Source organism: Artemia franciscana, chromosome 3 (assembly GCF_032884065.1).
Source record: "Artemia franciscana chromosome 3, ASM3288406v1, whole genome shotgun sequence".
In the NCBI taxonomy this organism is placed as follows: Eukaryota; Metazoa; Arthropoda; class Branchiopoda; order Anostraca; family Artemiidae; genus Artemia; species Artemia franciscana.
The window spans coordinates 9890349-9909605 of NC_088865.1; the positions used below are offsets into that span (position 1 = coordinate 9890349).

The 19257-nt window shown below is 35.7% G+C and overlaps 1 protein-coding gene across 1 annotated transcript in view; it reads right to left on the reverse strand.

The window, feature by feature from the left end:
• The window catches only part of LOC136024860 (uncharacterized), an 80246-nt gene extending 61659 nt beyond the window's left edge, over positions 1 to 18587 (reverse strand). Inside the window, exon 1 of the mRNA XM_065700373.1 lies at positions 18429 to 18587. Within this exon, the coding sequence (XP_065556445.1) occupies positions 18429 to 18480 (52 nt within the window). The 5' untranslated portion in view covers positions 18481 to 18587. The remainder of the gene's footprint in view (positions 1 to 18428) is intronic.
• Between the last annotated feature and the right edge of the window lie 670 nt (positions 18588 to 19257).

Below are 19257 nucleotides of genomic sequence, written 5' to 3' on the forward strand. Positions count from 1 at the left end.
GGTACTTGCATGGGATTGTAATCTAAAAGTAGCACTCATTCTATTCATACAGAGGTTGCACAGAGGTTGAGAGAAATTGTGATAATAGGCTAAAAATATAAGAAATTGGCATAAAATGGCTTAAATCGCCTAAAGAATAGTCCGTCTGCAGTGGTGTTTCTTGGAGAAGGGCAAACGGGGTATGATTGCATACTGGTGAAACTGGGGGTAATTTAGATATCTTATAGTCCTAAAATAAGTAGACAATATTACTATGGAGTAAGTTTATACGACGCAATTCTACAAACGTAGTGCACAAAAGTTTAGTTGAAATCTAAATATCAAAAACAAATCTTTTGATGAAATTTAAAACTGCAAAAATATTTGAGTCTGACATTTTTCAACTGTAGTTCTTTCCGAGGTATCGAACAGAATAAACCAACAGAATATCCAGATATTTCTGGAAAACACAAAGTTTCGTATCCGGTAAGATACACCTAATAAGAGATAATCACGTCACATAGTAAAAAACAAAATAGCCCATAACTCCTAAAATTAGAGACAGATCAAAAAAAGAAGTACACTATTAGAGCCGCCTTGTCCAATACCTCTATGTAGGAAACTAACTGTCCCTTGTCTAGAATAACAAGGAAAATATGTTGGTTTAAAAATCAAGAAAAGTGATTGCAACCACGATATTCTGCATCGAGGGCATCTTTTTCGTTTTCTTTTTTTCTGCTCCTGAGATAACGGGGCACTCGGACATAGTAGAGAGCTGATTAATAGCTCATCTTAAAGGAAACTGCTACATCTGATGCCTTTTTTTATATTAGAAAACAAAGTTTCTAAAATAGAATCACTTTTTTACAAAAAAAAACTGCATTTTATGTACAAGCTTGATGAATGATGATCATAATAGGTTGTAATTCTATATGACGTAATAAGTGAATGCAATATTTATGCACGTTTATCTATCAACAAGATAATTTTACTTTATTTTAGTCCTCAGTTCAGAATCGCTAAAGTTATTATGTAAACTGCAAAAAATTTATTGGTTTCTGATCAATAATTTTAAGTTTTAATAAAACTAGAAAAATACCAGAAAAATTTTTAATTTGTTCTATTTTTTGTTAGGTTTTAACTCCCCAACGTGTGATTTAATGTGTATTTCCAAAAAAAAAAAAAAAAATCAGTTTCAAACAGTTCGTGGTAACGAACTGTAGTAAGGAGCGACCCGGTTCAATAGTAACCAAAACTCTAAAAAATCAAATTTTGACATCAATAGCTACATCAAAAGAATTGCATTTCAATGCTGATTTTAAATATATAAGTTTCATCAAGTTTAGTCTTACCCATCAAAAGTTACGAGCCTGAGAAATTTGCCTTATTTAAGAAAATAGGGGGGAACACCCCCTAAAAATCGTAGAATCTTAACGAAAATCACACCATCAGATTCAGCGTATCAGAGAACCCTACTGTGTTTTTTTTGTTTTTTTTTCTTTTTCCCAGGGGTCATCTTATCGACCAAGTGGTCCTAGAATGTCGCAAGAGGGCTCATTCTAACGGAAATGAAAAGTTCTAGTGCCCTTTTTAAGTGACCAAAAAAATCGGAGGGCATCTAGGCCCCCTCCCACGCTCACTTTTTTCCCAAATTCAACGGATCAAAATTTTGAGATAGCCATTTTGTTCAACATAGTCGAAAACCATAATAACTATGTCTTTGGGGATGACTTACTCTCCCACAATCCCTGGGGGAGGGGCTGCAAGTTGCAGACTTTGACCAGTGTTTACATATAGTAATGATTATTGGGAAGTGTACAGAAGTTTTCAGGGGGATTTTATTTTGTTTGGGGGTGGGGCTGAGGAGAGGGGGCTATGTTGGAGGATCTTTCCTTGGAGGAATCTGTCATGGGGGAAGAAAAATTCAATGAAAAGGGCGCAGGATTCTCTAGCATTACTATAAGAAAACAATGAAAAATAAACATGAAAAAGTTTTTTCAAATGAAAGGAAGAAGTAGCATTGAAACTTAAAACGAACAGAGATTATTACGCATATGAGGGGTTCTAAAAATATTTTAGCATAAAGAGCGAGGTATTTAGGAGGAGATATATACCTTGCTCTTTATGCTAAAGTATTTTTAGTAATTTCAACTATTTATTCTACGGCCTTTCTGATTCAGGGGTCATTCTTAAAGAATTGGGACAAAACTTACGATTTAGTGTAAAGAGCGAGGTATTAACGAGGGTACAAACCCCCTCGTATACATAATAAAAATATAAGGTTATGAAAGTTGGTTACGTAAGTTAATTCTTAAGTTACGTATATTTTTTACTAATAAAAACGTTCGTTAAGAATTAAAAGTTCTAGTTGCCTTTTTAAGTAACCGAAAAATTGGAGGGCAACTAGGCCTCCTTCTCCACCCCTTATTTCTCAAAATTGTCTGATCAAAACTAAGAGAAAGCCATTTAGCCAAAAAAAAAGAATTAATATACAAATTTCATTTTAATAATTTATGTGCGGAGAGCCAAAACCAAACATGTATTAATTCAAAAAGTTCAGAAATTAAATATAAAAAAATATTTTTTTTAAGCTGAAAGTAAGGAGCGACATTAAAACTTAAAACGAACAGAAATTAATCCGTATATGAAATGGGATGTCCCCTCCGCAATCCCTCGCTCTTTACGCTAAATAAAAAAAACAAGTTTTTTCAACTGAAAGTAAGGAGCGACATTAAAACTTAAAACGAACAGAAATTACTGTGTATATGAAAGAGGCTGCTTCGTCATCAACGCCCCGCTCTTTACGCTAAAGTTTGACTCTTTCTCTCAACTCTTCTTTTTAAAACAGTAAATAACTTTAGCGTAAAGAGCGGGGCGTTGATGAGAAAGCAGCCCCTTTCATATACGCAGTAATTTCTGTTCGTTTTAAGTTTTAATGTCGCTCCTTACTTTCAGCTAAAAAAATTAGTTTTTTTTTTTATTTGATTCAGTCCAGGATCGCTAAGGTTATTGTGTAAACTACAAAATATTTACAGTGTTTAAGAATTAATTAAAAATTTTTAATTAAAACTAAAAAAACCTGACAATTTTTAAATCAGTCTTGATTTTTGCTAGGTTCTAACTATTCGACATATGAATTTATGGGAATTTATCCGGCCAGCAGCAGTAGCTAACAACCTAGTAAGAGATAATCACAGCCCAAAGTAAAAATTACAATAACTTATCTATCTATCTATCTATATATATAAAAATAAGTTGTCTGTGTGTGTGTGTGTGTGTGTCGAGTGACGTCACCGGGACAAAAATGACGACCGGGACACAGGGAATATAAATGACGACCGCGACACTCAAAGAGAAATTACAGACTGGGACACCGGGACACAAATGACGACCGGGACACAGGGAAACAACTACAACGGGGACACCGGGGGCACAGGGGGGATATATAAATGACGACCGGGACACAGGGAATGTTCGATTAGCAATCACCATCAACAAAGCTCAAGGACAATCATTAGAATAATGAGGTATAGATCTGAATATGGATTGTTTTCCCCATGGACAATTATATGTTGCATGTTCAAGAGTCGGTAAACCTGACAATCTATTTATATGCAGAGACAATGGCACAGCGAAGAATGTTGTATATTCGCAAGTTTTACGTAGTTAGAAACATATATATATATATATATATATATATATATATATATATATATATATATATATATATATATATATATATATATATATATATATATATATATATATATATATATATATATATATATATATATATATATATATATATATCTATATTCACAGGTGGTACACAGGGACACAACTACAATATAGCTTAACTAATATGGCGCGGAAAAAGCTAAAAAAAGAAAAAACCTAAAAAGAAAAAACTTAAAAAAAAACAAAAAAATAAAAAAGGTAAAAAACAAAAAACAAAAAAAGCTAAAAAAATAAAAAAAGCTGCAAAACTAAAAAAAAAAAAAAACTAAAAAAGAAACTATATCTATATATATAGATAAGTTGTTTGTAGGCATGTTTGTTTGTTTGTGGGTTTGCATATGACGTCATTATAAGTATATAAGGCTTTGTATATGAAGTCATTATAAGATGACACTACAGACCGGGACACCGGGACACAAATGACGACCGGGACACAGGGAATATACAACTACAACGGGGACGCCGGGGGGCACAAGGGGATATATAAATGACGACGGGGACACATCTATCTTTGTTCACAGTTGGGGCACAGGGACACAACTACAATGGCGTGTAACTAATATGGCGCGTAACGACTTACGCGCGCGGGGGGCTTGGGGGGGCGCGAAGCGCCCCCACCAACTAGGTGTTGGGGTGGCGCGAAGCACCACCCCAACAGCTAGTAACTTATAACTTCTAAAAATACGGCCAGATCCAAACAAAAAGCACACCATTAGATCCGCCTTGTCCGAAACCCCTCTATAAGAAATTTACCTTCCCTTGGCTTGAACAACAAGGAAAATGTATTGGCTTGAAATCAAGAAATGTGGCTGGAACCACGATATTTTGCACATATGGGATCTTTTTTTCTTTTCTTCAGATAGCGGAGTGCTGAATATAGTAGAGAGCTGTTTAATGGCTCATTTTCAAGGAAATTGCCACGTCTATTGCCTTTTGTAATTAAAAACAAAAAGTTTTTAAAATATAATCACTTTTTACAAAAAAACTCAATTTTCTTGCACAAGCTTGATGAATGGCGACGTCATAATCTAGGTTGTAACCATATATGACGTAATAAGTGAAAGCAATATTTTATACGCGTTTATCTTTCGACAACATAATTTTATTTTATTTTAGTTCTCAGTTCAGGAAGGCTGAAGTCATTATGTAAACTGCAAAAATATTTATGGTGTCTGAGCAATAATTTCAATTTTTTATTTAAAGCAAGAAAAATACCTGAAAATTTTAAAATTAGTTTTGATTTTTGATAGGTTCTCGATACTTGACGCGTGGTTTGGTGGGTATCTCAAAATATCTATCTCAATATGAGCGATTGGAATTCAGTTACAATTATTCACAAAAGACTACCAAAGGGAACCACTGCTAAGTCAAAGCAGGTTGTGAATGCTGCGCAAAGAACTGGAGTGGCAGTTCACACTCAATTAAAATATGGCGCTGCGACCAATAAGCACCCTGTTACCCCTTTGAACACGGCAAAGCTGGATCATGAAACTGAGGAACTGAAACATGAAAAATTACCCCTAGATATTGGCAAACTGATTCAACAAGGACGAAACGGATTGGGAATGACACAAAAGGATCTTGCTGCAAAAATATGTGAGAAGCCAAAGATAGTAAACGAGTATGAGAATGGAAAAGCTATCCCAAATCAGCAAATTTTAGCCAAAATAGAAAAAGCGATTGGGATAAAATTGAGAGGGAAGGATAAAGGCCAACCCTTGGCGCCTCCTTTTAAGAAGAAGTGAGTTTTCAGGGAGGGGCAGTCTTTGGATAGCCAGCGAAGAGCAGGATTGTTACAATGGTCCTATTTTATAAGACTTGGTTTTTGTTGAGAAGTTACAAGAGGTCAAGATAGCTTATTTCTGCTCTTGTCAGGCAATTTTCTTTTTATGAATCTTGTGTTTTGCAATTTTTATTCACTACAAATTTTCAAACATATGTCTTGAATAAATTCTTTAGTCAAGTAAGAAAAAAAAAAAGAGCCAAGAGCTCATATGGCATGAGCTCTAGCAAAATTATAAGAATCAACAGAGTGATTTAAAATGAAAATCAGAGGCTTAATGCCGGTCAGGATTTAAATAATAGCTCTGAGACACGAGGTCATTCTAAATATAAAAATTCACTGAGATCCAATCACCCACTCATAAGTTAAAAATACCTATTTTTTTCTAGTTTTTCCTCTCCCTTCAGCCCCCCAGATGGTCAAATCGGGGAAACTACTGTTATCAAGTCAATTTGTGCAGGTCCCTGACATGCCAACCAATTTTCATCGTTCTAGCTCGTCCAGAAGCACCGAACTCACCGAAGCACTGGACCCCCCTAACTCCCCCAAAGAGAGCAGATCCAGTCCGGTAACGTCAATCATGTATCTACGACATTTGCTTATTCTACCCACCAAGTTTCATCCCGATTTCTCCACTCTAAGCGTTTACCAAGATTTCCGGTTTCCCCTCCGACTTCCTCAATGTCACCAGGTCAGGTCGGGATTTAAAATAAGACCTCGAAAACATCTAATATCAAATTTCATTGAGACCCGGTCAACCGCTCTTAAGTTAAAAATACCTCAATTTTTACCTTCTTTATGAATTAACGCCCACCCAACTCCAACTCCCCAAAGAGAGTGGATTCAGTCTAATTATGTCAATCACATATCTAGGACTTGTGCTTATTCTTCCCACCAAGTTTCATCTCGATCTCTCCACTTCAAGCGTTTTCCAAGATTTCCCGTTTCCCCCTCCAACTCCCCCAATATCACCGGATACAGTCGGGATTCAAACTAAGAGCTCTGAGACACAAGGTCCTTCTAAATATCAAATTTCATTAAAATCAGATCACCCATTCGTAAGCTAAAAATACCTCTAATTTTTTTAATTTTTCCTCCCCCTCCAGCCCCCCAGATGGTCGAATCGAGGAAGCTACTGTTAGCAAGTCAATTTGTGCGTGACTTTGACATGCCTACCAATTTTCATCGTCCAAGGACGTCCAGAACCACCGAACTCGCTAAAGAACTGGAAATCGCCTCCAACTCCCTTAAAGAGATCGGATCCGTGTATCCTTCTAAATATCAAACTTTATTAAGATCTGTCACCCGCTCGTAAGTTGAAAATACCTCATTTTTTCTCATTTTTTCAAATTACCCCCCCCCCCCAACTCCCCGAAAGAGAGCAAGTCCGGTACGGTTATGTCAGTCACGTATCTTGGACTTGTGCTTATTCTTCCCACCAAGTTTCATCCTGATCCCTCCACTCTAAGCGTTTTCCAAGATTTTAGGTCCCCCCAAAGCCCCCAATCTCACCGAATCCGGTCGGGATTGAAAGAACTCTGAGACACAATATCAATCTAAATTATTAAACGTCACTAAGATCCGATCACCCCTTCGTAAGTTAAAAATACTTCATTTTTTCTAATTTTTCCGAATTAACCGCCCCCACTCCCCCCCCCAGATGGACGAACCGGGGAAACAACTATTTCAAATTTAATTTGGTCTGGTCCCTCATAAGCCTGCCAACTTTCATCGTCATAGCTTATCTGGAAGTGCACCAGGACAGATAAGACGACAGACAGACCGACTGACAGAATTTGCGATCGCTGTATGTCACTTCGTTAATACCAAGCGCCATAAAAAAGGTCTTGATACTTTTCAAGAAGGTTTTACTTAAAATAAAATTATCTTTCGAAGATAGGCACACAAAGATGGTAAACACAGGGTTTAAGCAGGCTCAAACGCCATTTCATCATTTTGAATAATCTAGCCGTGTATTTTTAGGATTCATTCCATTCTATTTAATCTAGTCTCCAAGTATTATTAAAAATATGTATGTTCTTAAATCAAACAGAAATCTTTCCGTATATGAGGGGGGCTAAACTTTCCTCAACCCTCGGCCTTTACGCTAAAGCCTTAAGATTCTTTAAGAATACTTATTCAAATTCTACGGCCCGTGTGCTTCAGGAGTTGCTCTTATATTAGTGGAGTATGCTCTAATATATTAAGGAAGTATGACAAAAAGTCAAACCTTAGCGTAAAGAGCCAGAGTTGAGGAAGGAACATCTCCCCTCATGTACTGAATAATTTCTGTTCGTTTTAAATTTTAATATTGCTCCTTACTTCCAGGTAAATCATTTTCTACACGGTAGTACAAAATTTTCAAGGTATACGTAAAAAAGACCAGTTCCTTTGAAACAGGGTTTGGAAAGGTATTTTGATTTTGTTCTCTATTGTAAGCTTTCCGCTTCTAAAAAGTAATTTGGCTTATTACAGAAGACCGGGAGTGGCACATTTAGGTTGTTCCCCCCACGGAAGCCAGGGATCTTTGGCTTCCCTGTCATCTTTACAATATGATAAGAAATTCTTGACAATATGGTAAGTATTACTTTTTGTTTGCTAGAAATTGAACTATTCAAGGCAGTTGGGTAAACTTTGCAGTCCATGAGTATAATGTTTATACACAAGTAGAAGGGACAAAGAAGAAAGAGACACAGAGAAGAAACACAATACCAACTGTTCTCTAGGAAGACAACCTCACAGGGAGCCTCAAGATAAATCCCTTCAAAATCTTGTGCATTTAGAGTTTCCTTCATATTTTTCGTAAACGAATTTAATAATTACTTAGACCACATTGCTTTTCCATTTGCGAAAAATTAAGGAAAAACCTTAAAGCCCGTTTTTTCTTGCTTAATTTTTCGTAAACAAATTTAACCGACTACATTGTCATTTTTACCAACTAGATCAGTTTTTACCCGACAGGGATCAAGATTTCAGTAAATCGGAAAGATCATAGCTAAACTGGCCCTCCTGGGAGAGAATCCTCTACTTTCGCACTTCCCAAGGATTAAAACTATGTTGAATTTAAGCGTGTTAACATAGGTTACCCAACTACTTAGTTTAGTTAGTTACCCAACTAAACCCAACTGCTCTGGATGTAACATGCCAGTAAATATGAATACGCCAACCACCTCCCTTGTATCCTTGCCCGATACCCGTCCAGGACCACACTATATTCTTTTCTTAATCCCCTACTACCTTTGGTCCTCACAAACTACTTCGTGTCAAAAAGACGCTAGAAAGAAGCTATATTTTGGGTATAACTCCATATATTGGACTCGGTACCATCTTGGATAGCAGCCGAGCTAAATGAACAGTGGCATATTCATTCAAAATCAAGGAGGAGATGTTAGTTTGTTTTTTTTTCATTTTTCAGCAAAAATACAAAAGAACGTATTTAAAAAAAATAAAACAAAAAAGGTACTTTTCAACATCTAGTGGGGAAAGATCAATGCCCCTGTGAGATACTGAGACTTTTAAGAATGGATCCAGAGTCTGAATGGGGTCCCAGGGAGTTTTGAAGTATTTATTCCCACTCCTTTCCCTTCCAAAAGCCACACATCTTTTTTGAACGTTAAAAACTGTTACTGAAGTGAGCCTCATAAATACATCTGCAGTACAAATGACACCCAACAAAAATATTTTAATTCTTATGTCATCTACGTCAACGTCTTTATGTTATCTCATCTACTTTTAAAGATTTCGCGAATACTACCATCTAGAATTTTTCTTTTATTTTTATTATCATTATGATAGATCCCCTGCCCCAGGCCAACTGGGGTCTAGGGAGGGGGCACTGTGAGATCTTTGAGGGGAATCCCCCCTGTCCCATAGCCAATAAGCCCCTGATATTTACCACTTATCTAGCTCATCTATTTTTAAAGTTAGCGAATACCCTCTAGTATTTTTCCTTTTCTTTATTATCATTGTCAAATGTGACCTCACGACTTTTCTGTCGTTTCAATTTCACTGAGTACATGGAATTAACTTCAGTAGTGGTGCGTCAGTATAGAAATACCTCTTCCTTCCGTTTACGTGTCTTCGAAAACAGCTAAAAGTGAATTTGACCCATAGCCCTAATTATAAGTTGTCAGACTTAATTCCTTAGCTTTTAACGGTACACAGACCGGTTTTGATATCATCTGCTGCGCTTGGCGACTTGCTTGAAAAATCGACAGATAAAATGATTAAAGAGAAGCAAATTATGCCTTTTAAAGGCTCAGTGAACCTGAAGATCGTAATCTGGAATCTTTCGGGCCGTGTTTCTTTCAAATAAAGAGAGAAATACTAAAAAACTCGGCTTTCTGTCGACTTTTATCCAGTACAAAAAACAGAAGATGTTTTGGGCTTCATTTAGAATCCGCGGAAAAGTAGGGGGTCCGCGGACCAAAATTAAGGCTAAAAGATTTTTTTTTTAACTGGTACACCTGTTTACAGGTAGTTGTATACGCAAAGGGAACTATTGGATCCTAAGCTCCACCCAATGTTGTCAATTCACCAGAATTAGGAGGGGGCTAAAATATAATTTTCAAAAACTAGGGGGGAATACAATTTCGTTGTTTTTAAATTATTTAAATGAAAGCAGGTCGGACAAAAAAAGCAATTTTTCTATGATTATACCAAAAAAGGGCATTTTTCAAAATCTAGGACGATGAGGCACGACGCCCCTGTACCTCAGTTGACACCACTGACTCCAGCTCTAAATGTGCAGAATATAGCAATTCTCCCTATATTGTCTAAATCTATAGCATAACTTGATCACTTTCTGGGTTTTTGAACCTGTCCCCACCCTGAACCGCCTACTCCCTCCAGGGGCGTCAATTCCCGGAAATTAGCCAAGGAGGGGGAAAATGTATTTTTTGTTTGTTTTCAAATGGGCAATTTCGTTGTTTTCAAATGAATAAAATAGGTCTACCAAACAGCCATTTTTCTATGAAAATATCGAAGAAAGGCATTTATCAAAATCTAGGAGTAGAGGACGAAAAATCTGAGGGGACATTGTGCCCCTGCCCCTTGCCTCCAATAGATACCACTAAATCCACCTCTAAATACAGAAAATATTACGCTTTTCCCTGTGTTGTCTTATTTTGCTATATAATTTAATCTTTTCTTGGATTACAAACCTGTCCCACAAAAAAAAAAAAAAAAAAAACTGTACGTATAACATATTTTTCTGATCAGGAAAATTAACCTAAACCGTTTTTCCCCGGCCTTAGAAAATTGTTAGCTAAAGCCAACACCGTTGGGAATTTCTCTAATGGATAAAAACGTTATTGGAAAATTTTGAGCGAAGTATCCAAGAACTGATAATACAGAATATGACTAGTTTCATACTATAAACGTTGATAGAGAACGTACGGATGCTTGTATTTCCTCTTTAGAAAATTAGTTTTGGGTTTCAAGTGAACATCAGAAAAGTTAGCCTTACTGGCTTTGCAGAATTTTTGTATTTATCGGTTATATAGTAAGCACTCGAGAAGTGAAGTTCGATTAATGCTTATGAAATCAAACAAAATATGATGAAACTATAATAGTTTAGAAACAAATTTGGGCTAAATGTTTGATTAGGAGGGGGGCATATCATATATTAAGTTCGTGACCTGACCTAACCAAACCAAAATACCAACTAAATACTTAAATAAGACATAGCTACAATTTATTTTCCAACCAAGCCAAAGCTAATTGTGTGGTATTAAAAAGTTACTTGACCAGTTTCTTGTGTCATGTTCGCATCATCCGCGATCGAAATTCTATAGTGTTTATTACATAACGGATAAGTACCGAATTCTTTTCCAAGCTTTTGTATAATTATCCGCCCAGTTCATGCATTTCTGAGAAGTGTCTGCTAGCATTTTTTTAAGCGATATAGCACAAAATTGATAGCAAATATTGTTAGTTAACAATTGGATGACGAAAAATTACTGATAAATTAAAATAATGACAAAAAAATAAAGTTAGTTAGTGACAAAAAAAGCTTCGAAAGGACGCTTTTATCAAACTAAACTAACGGTTATATTTATATTAAAGATATATGCCTCTAGCAAAGAGCTTCCTTCTTTGACAGTGGATTATGGTCACAAAGAATTTATTTTAAGAAAAATTTCGTCTCTCAAACTTTTGCTCTTTTTATTGGTTTAGAATTTCATACAAGAGAGCCGATCAGATGTGCAATCTTTTAAGGTGATACCGTACCTTAAACTACTCCTACTAACAACTCATTGTAGCACCAAGTCACCTGAGGCCAAAAAAGCTATGCACGCTCCCCCTCCATCCCTATTGTTATACGAGTTCAGTCTAGAAAGTCAATTCCCTGCAACACGTTGGATTGTCGGTCCCGGTTGTGCCCGTGTTTGGCTTCAGCCATTCCGCTGTCAGGTTACTCTGATACTCTGAACTATCAAACTATCCAGAACTTGAGGAGCTTGGATAAGAGACCTGATCAAATGACAGGAAACTAAAAGGCAACACCAATTTTCCCAAAGATCTTATAAAACCATCTAACTTCTTGCGTTTAGTGCTGAGAAAGAGATATTCAATTTTAATCAAATTTACATCGTCATAAAGAGTGAGTTTTTTTCGACAGTTTGTAAAAGAATTTCCTTTTAAGCTCCGGAAAGGGCTGTCCCCAAAAATGTTTTAGTATATCAGCTAGGAAACCGCTAAAAATATATCACTGAAGTGACTTGGTTGCTTTTGGTGTTCCCTGTGATGTTATCCGCTTGGATGGAAAAGATCACCGAAAATAGGGATCTTAATTTTCATCGTTGTTTCAGTCAAATCTCACAGTCAAACAGTTCGTGGTAACGAACCCGGCTCAATAAAGGCTCGAAAAGGAGCAATACCCGGCTCGAAAAGGAGCGACCCGGCTCAATAGTAACCGAAACTCTAAAAAATGGAATTTTGATACCAATAGTTACATCAAAATAATCACATTTTAATGCTGATTTTAAATATATAAGTTTCATCAAGATTAGTTTTACCCATATCAAAAGTTACGAGCCTGAGAAAATTTGCCTCATTTTCGAAAATAGAGGGAAACACCACCTAAAGGTCATACAATCTTAACGAAAATCACACCATCAGATTCAGCGTATCAGAGAACCTGATTGTAGAAGTTTCAAGCTCCTATCTATAAAAATGTGGAATTTCACATTTTTTGCCAGAATACACATCACGGATGTGTGTTTATTTCTTTTTTTTGTTTTTTTTGTGTCGTTTTTTTTCCCAGGGGTGATCGTATCGACCCAGTGGTCCTTAAATCTTGCAAGAGGGCTCATTCTAACGGAAATGAAAAGTTCTAGTGCCCTTTGTAAGTGACCAGAAAATTGGAGGGCCCCTAGGCCCTCTCCCACGCCAATTATTTTCCCAAAGTCACCGCATCAAAATTCTGAGATAGCCATTTTATTCACCGTAGTCGAAAAACCTTATAACTATGTCTTTGGGGACGACTTACTCCCCCACAGTCCCCGTGGGAGGGGCTACAAGTTACAAACTTTGACCAGTGCTTACATATAGTAATGGTTATTTGGAAGTGTACAGACGTTTTCAGGGGGATTTTTAGGTTGAGGGGGGGGGGGTGGAGAAGATGGAGATATGTTGGGGAACTTTCCTTGGAGGAATTTGTCAAGGGGGAAGAAAATTTTCATGAAGGGAGCGCAGAATTTTCTAGCATTATTTAAAAAAACAATGAAAAAATAAATATGAAAGTTTTTTAAACTGAAAGTAAGGAGAAGCATTAAAACTTAAAACGAACAGAAATTATTCCGCATATGATGGGCTCACCTCCTCCTAATACCTCGCTCTTTATACTAAATTATTTCTAGTAATTTCAACTATTTATTCTACGGCTTTTGTGATTCAGGGGTCATTCTCAAGAAATTGGGACAAAATTTACGCTTTAGAGTAAAGAGCGAGGTACTGAAAAGGGGGTGAACCCCTCATATACGTAATAAAAATATGAAAACACAGAAGTTCTTTACGTAAGCTAATTTATAAGTTACGTATATCTTTTACTAATAAAAACATTCGTAAAAAATTAAAAGTTCTAGTTGCCTTTCTAAGTAACCAAAAAACCGGAGGGCAACTAGGCCTCCTCCCCCACTCCTTTTTCCTCAAAATTATTCGATCAAAACTATGAGAAAGCCATTTAGCCGAAAAAATAAATATGCAAATTTCGTTTTAATTATTCATCTGCGGAGAGCCAAAATCAAAATATGCATTGATTCAAAAACGTTCAAAAATTAAATATAAAAAAAAACAAGTTTTATTAACGGAAAGTAAGGAGCGACATTAATACTTAAAACGAACAGAAATTACTTCGTATGTGAAAGGGGTTGCTTCCTAATCAACGCCCCGCTCTTTACGCTAAAGTTTTTTACTGTTTTAAAAAGTAGAGTTAAGAGAAAGAGTCAAACTTTAACGTAAAGAGCGGGGCGTTGATGAGGAAGCAACCCCTTTCACATACGAAATAATTTCTATTCGTTTTAAGTTTTAATGTCGCTCCTTACTTTCTGTTAATAAAACATGTTTTTTTTTATTTAATACACGATATGACCTAATACAATACGTTTGATTCCAAAAATTCATCGGAATAAAAGTTTTGTTATTTTTTTGGATATTACGGGGAAAGTAACGCTATAGCCTATACAACCAAAGAGCATATACACTAAAAGGCAAATATTTATTGAGTACAAAACCCTTATCAGGTGAAATTTGCAGAGCTTTGCGCTGGAATGTAAAAAGTGAAATGATGTCATTATGTAATAAATAAGTTTGAATTATGCTGAATTTTAGACGGGTCGTGTTTAAATCGATTTTTTTAATATAGTAAGTTTCCCTCGAGATTTACTTCTCTAAAGTTAGCTTTTTTTAAAGTTGAGTCACAATGAGCAAGAGGTGACCAAAAGAAAACGTAAAGGTCATATTTTGAGTGCATGATACTGATATTGTAATTTAAAGTTTTACAGTAGGCACTTGCATGGATTTTTTTTTTTCAGAATAGCAAGCGACTAAATAAGACGTTAAATTATGATCAAACGTAACAAATTTGCGGGGTGGGAGTCCCAAAATTCTTAAGAGTTTTGGGCGATAGCCTCTCTTCGCATGTGTCAGCTATTCAATAGTTACAGAACAAATTTCACTGCTTCATACGAACTCTTCTCCCTTTTTTATTTCTTTTTAAACATATACCGTTTTAACCAAAAATGAACATAAATAGTACCAACTTTTAAATTAGGTTCCAGAGGGCCTCTTATTAGCAATTTTCATTTCAAATATGTAAATATATAAAGCTCTTACGTCTGCATATCTATATTTATATTAGATATATCTATAAAGAAAAAGAATTTCGTCCTCAAAATATTTGTTCAGACGCATAGAAAAACCAATCAGTACGAAAAGAAAAGTACTTAAACAACGGGTGAAAGATTTTTCTTAAAAACCACAGATAGCATGTACTTGTACGCGCTTTCTGTGGTCGAAATGATGGCGAGAAATTCAAAAGCGTCTCATCAGCTTCACTAGAAGCTGTAGCATCTTTTGTTATTGTGTTGTTGCAGCATCTAGTTCATTTAACAAAGCTTTGACATACTTTCGGGTACTAAACTATTGACACGCTTTTCTTTTTCGAAATTTTTGCTCATTTATTCATTCGATGACGAAAAAACGATCGGTACTATAGAAAAAACTGGAAAAATTTCCTAGCGCCAAAAGGTATCGTGGGAAAAACCTGTTGGTTTCCTGTCGTACAGATTTTTGCTTTTCCCTGTTTGTCTGAACGGAGTCCTATATTGGTTATTGCTTGGTTGTTATTATTGTTTCTTTGATTAGAGGAAACGGTTGCAGTAAACCAAATGATTTTACAAAGATATTCATTAGAAACCTGTTTGTTACTTAATATTTCACTTTGGAAAAAAACAATCTAGAACCTGCTTGACTGTAATGAAAGCGAAAATAAGTGACACAGATTTGTATACGCACTTACATATAAACACAACCATCTTCATCGAACAAGATAATGTTAAAAACAAATTGAAAAAACTCATTTTTCGAAAAGATATGGAAAATAAAATTTACTTTATTTGTATATGGAAGCTTTGCATAAAAAGAGCATACTAGGGCGAAAGGGCAAAGCTACCCGTGGCCCACAAAGCAATGGGAAGGAATGTTAGGTCATGTTTTCCAAAGGCTGGAGGCCCAAGCGAGTTTCGGGAAGCAAAAAAAAAGGAAAAAAAAATGCCAAAGACAAGTTAGGTTTATCCAACTGAAATATACCAAAGATGATGATAACATAATAATTTAGAAACACAATTATGGAAACTGTGACAAAGAATTGTGGAAAGCAGGCCGCGCAGAACATATTATATTAAATACCTAACCCAACCTAATTACCTAACCGCCTCTATATATTAAATATTTAGTAAAAATATGTATACATCGTAGTTTTCTCACTAAAAAAAAGCAAATCATAACCAATCCAGGAAGAGAAACAGCGCCATAGTGCTGTCTATATAACGAAACAGGATAAGTCAAAGTATTACCAAAGATTGTGAAACATTATGTAGTGGCATATTCCCCAGATCTAAATAGCGACCGTATTTTTTGAACGTATTTGAAAAGATTAAAATTAGAATTATTAACTTATCTGTTGGGCATTATTCGGCAAAGAACATCCAGAAAATCTTAACAATGCTTAACATCATTTCGGCCGAAACCTCAAATTAATTAAAAATTGCCACGGGTGCCCATTGGATATGAAAATTGACTCTTAAGAGTTTGAAAATTACCTTCCCCCTTGTATCTTTCTTTAAAAAAAGAAAGAATTCTATTAAAATTACATAAACTTTTTTCTTGTATAAATCAGGGTATGGGGGTATAGATTTCCGGAGGGGGGTTGCACTGTATATTGTTTTTATGTCTGTAATTCCCTTCACAAAAAAAGCTCAGTCTCCTAGTCCAGCATGATAAACCTGATAACAATAGAAAAAGATAATGGGCTGGTACCGCTTATACGTGCACACAAAATTTTTAAATTGTGATAAAAGCATGTTGTTTAAATTCTATTAAATTTAATTGAATCTCCAATTTAAATTTCATTCTCAGCAGACATTTCATACATCATGCAGATGCAGGGATAAATGTCCTACAAACAGTGCTGGCATTGAGTGAAATGCGACTAATAATTCTACTTTCCCTCAGTACATTTATGTCAATTCTTTTTATGGAGCTGGTTAAAAGAAACATTTCGAAAAGCGAAAAAAGCAAGAAGTCAGCATGGTATTGTACATACAGACAGTTCTACATTTATAGGTTAGTATCTGAATCCAAAACGGGTAAATGTATCACAGTTAATATTATTGACTTACCAATAAAATGAACATACCACTCGATGCCTTTTTTTATGTTCTTTACGAATATAATAATCGCTTCTATCGCAAATTCAAATTTAAGCACTTTTTGAGCTCTTAAAAATGACGATTTTTCAAATAAAGCATGAGTTATCGGTCGTCTTCCGAGAAAATAATTCTACTTTTTCTCAGCGTCGTTTTCTCGGTCGTTTTCGACAAAATAGTACTACATTTTCTCAGTGCCAAAATTATTTATTTAAATTAGGTCAAAAAGTGCTTAAATTTGAATTTGAGATAAAAGCGATTATTATATTCGTAAAGAACATAAAAAAAAGGCATCGAGTGGTATGTTCACTTTATTGGTAAGTCAATAATATGAACTGTGATACGTTTACCCCAAAACGTAAGGGATACGACGTTACCACAGCTTATTAGGCATTTCAATGACTAATAAGAGAGTCGGAGTTTCAATTAAATACTAGAAATAAAAATTAACACAATTAAATGATTCCTGGAGCGAATTCCCCTCTGCCAAATTTGATGACCAAAGTACAACCGCTTTTATCTATCTCGTTATAGTACGAATGTCATTAAAAAGCACTAAGCCTTATTTTCTTTTCCAATGATTTCTTTTTTTATTCAGGGAATTAGATTCACTGTATATCTACCTTCTTATTCTTCAATGATTCGATGCATGTCCTATTTGCAGATATTTAAAGTGTGCTGTCCTATTTTAAGTGTAATGGACCCCTATTTTCTCTCGATTTCTTAATGTTAAAAACGGGCATGGATTAATTAAAAAAAAAATATCTGCTCAAATTAAAGAGCAAATTTGACACTTAAGACGAGCAACAGTTTAAAGCTACATATTAAATTGTATTTTTCCCAAATTATTGGAGGGACTGCCCCCCTCTCAATAACGCCACTGGTTATGTTAACTAATTATGTTTAAAGTTTCAGGAATCAATGGTTAAAGTGGACTGACTCCACGACACTGGCGGATCCAGGGGGGGGGGGATTTTCGGTAAACGTATCACAGTTGATATTATTGACTTTTTTATAAAGTGAACATACCGTTCGATGCCTTTTTTATGCTCTTTACGAATATAATAATCGCTTTAATCGCAAATTCAAATTTGAGCACTTTTTGAGCCCAAAAATGACATATTTTCAATATGAGTTTTCCGTCGTTTTCGAGAAAATAATACTACGTTTTCTCAGAGCCAAAATGGTTTATAGTTAGGTCAAAAAGTGCTTAAATTTGAATTTGCAATAGAAGTAATTATTATATTTGTCAAGAGCATACAAAAAGGCATCGAGTGGTATGTTCACTTTATAAAAAAGTCAATAATGTGAACTGTGATACATTTACCAATTTTTCTTGTGCCCTCATTCCATTTTTTCAAATAGACCTGACAATTTTGCCTAATTATTGGCAACCTTGTCCTCCCTCCATGATTTTGCTCTAGATCCGCCTTTGCTCCACAGCCCTGATTTTAAGTCATAACCAGATTAACAAAACGAGTAGTTTCTTAAAGTCTTACCAAAACAAAGTAGAAATAATAAGCCTGTCCATTTAACCGCTTTAATGTTCATCCTTTCACAATAGAAAATGAACTGCAGTTGATCAGCAGAGTTAAAAAGATGAAGCAGTAGAAGCCAAGAGGTATCAACCCGCCAGACCGGATATTTAACTCCCGTGACGGTCGGATTCACAACTATTGAGGATCGACCCCGTTTTCGCAAAACTGGAGTAATCATCTTCAGCTTATATAAAACTATCTGATTCAAAGGGTTGTTGTGCCCATTACTGATTGATCAATGATCGTATTTTGGTAGGTCATTATCAATTTTACGCACATCAAAATTCAGCTATTGCTGCCCCGAAATTTTCGTTCGACTCGTAAAACGTAACAAAAACGAATATAAACAAATTTTTGACGTGTTTTAAAAGTTTTTCTGTAGCTCCCCCCCCAAAAAAAAATCCTGAATACCACCCTGCTTAAACATAACCTTAGTTAATTCAATTAAAATTGCCGAAGTTTGACCTTTTCGGCCAACCGTCTGAGGCTACACGGAAAGCAGGTCGTCCTCGAGTGGGGTGGGAGGATGTCATAAATAAAGATTTAAAGAAAATGGGAGCTTCCTGGGAGAGTGTTAAGAGGGAGGCTGAATAGATTAGGTTGGATGATGACGGTGCGTAGCTGTGTTGGCCTCAGGTGGCTTGGTGCTGCAGTGAGTGATTAGTAGTAGTAGTAATTCATAATACCAAATAAACCTAATTAAAAAAAAATACAAAATGTAAAAATTTTTGGATACAACCTATGACTATATCCAGGGATTAGGGACGGGGGCATGAAATATTGCAATAGT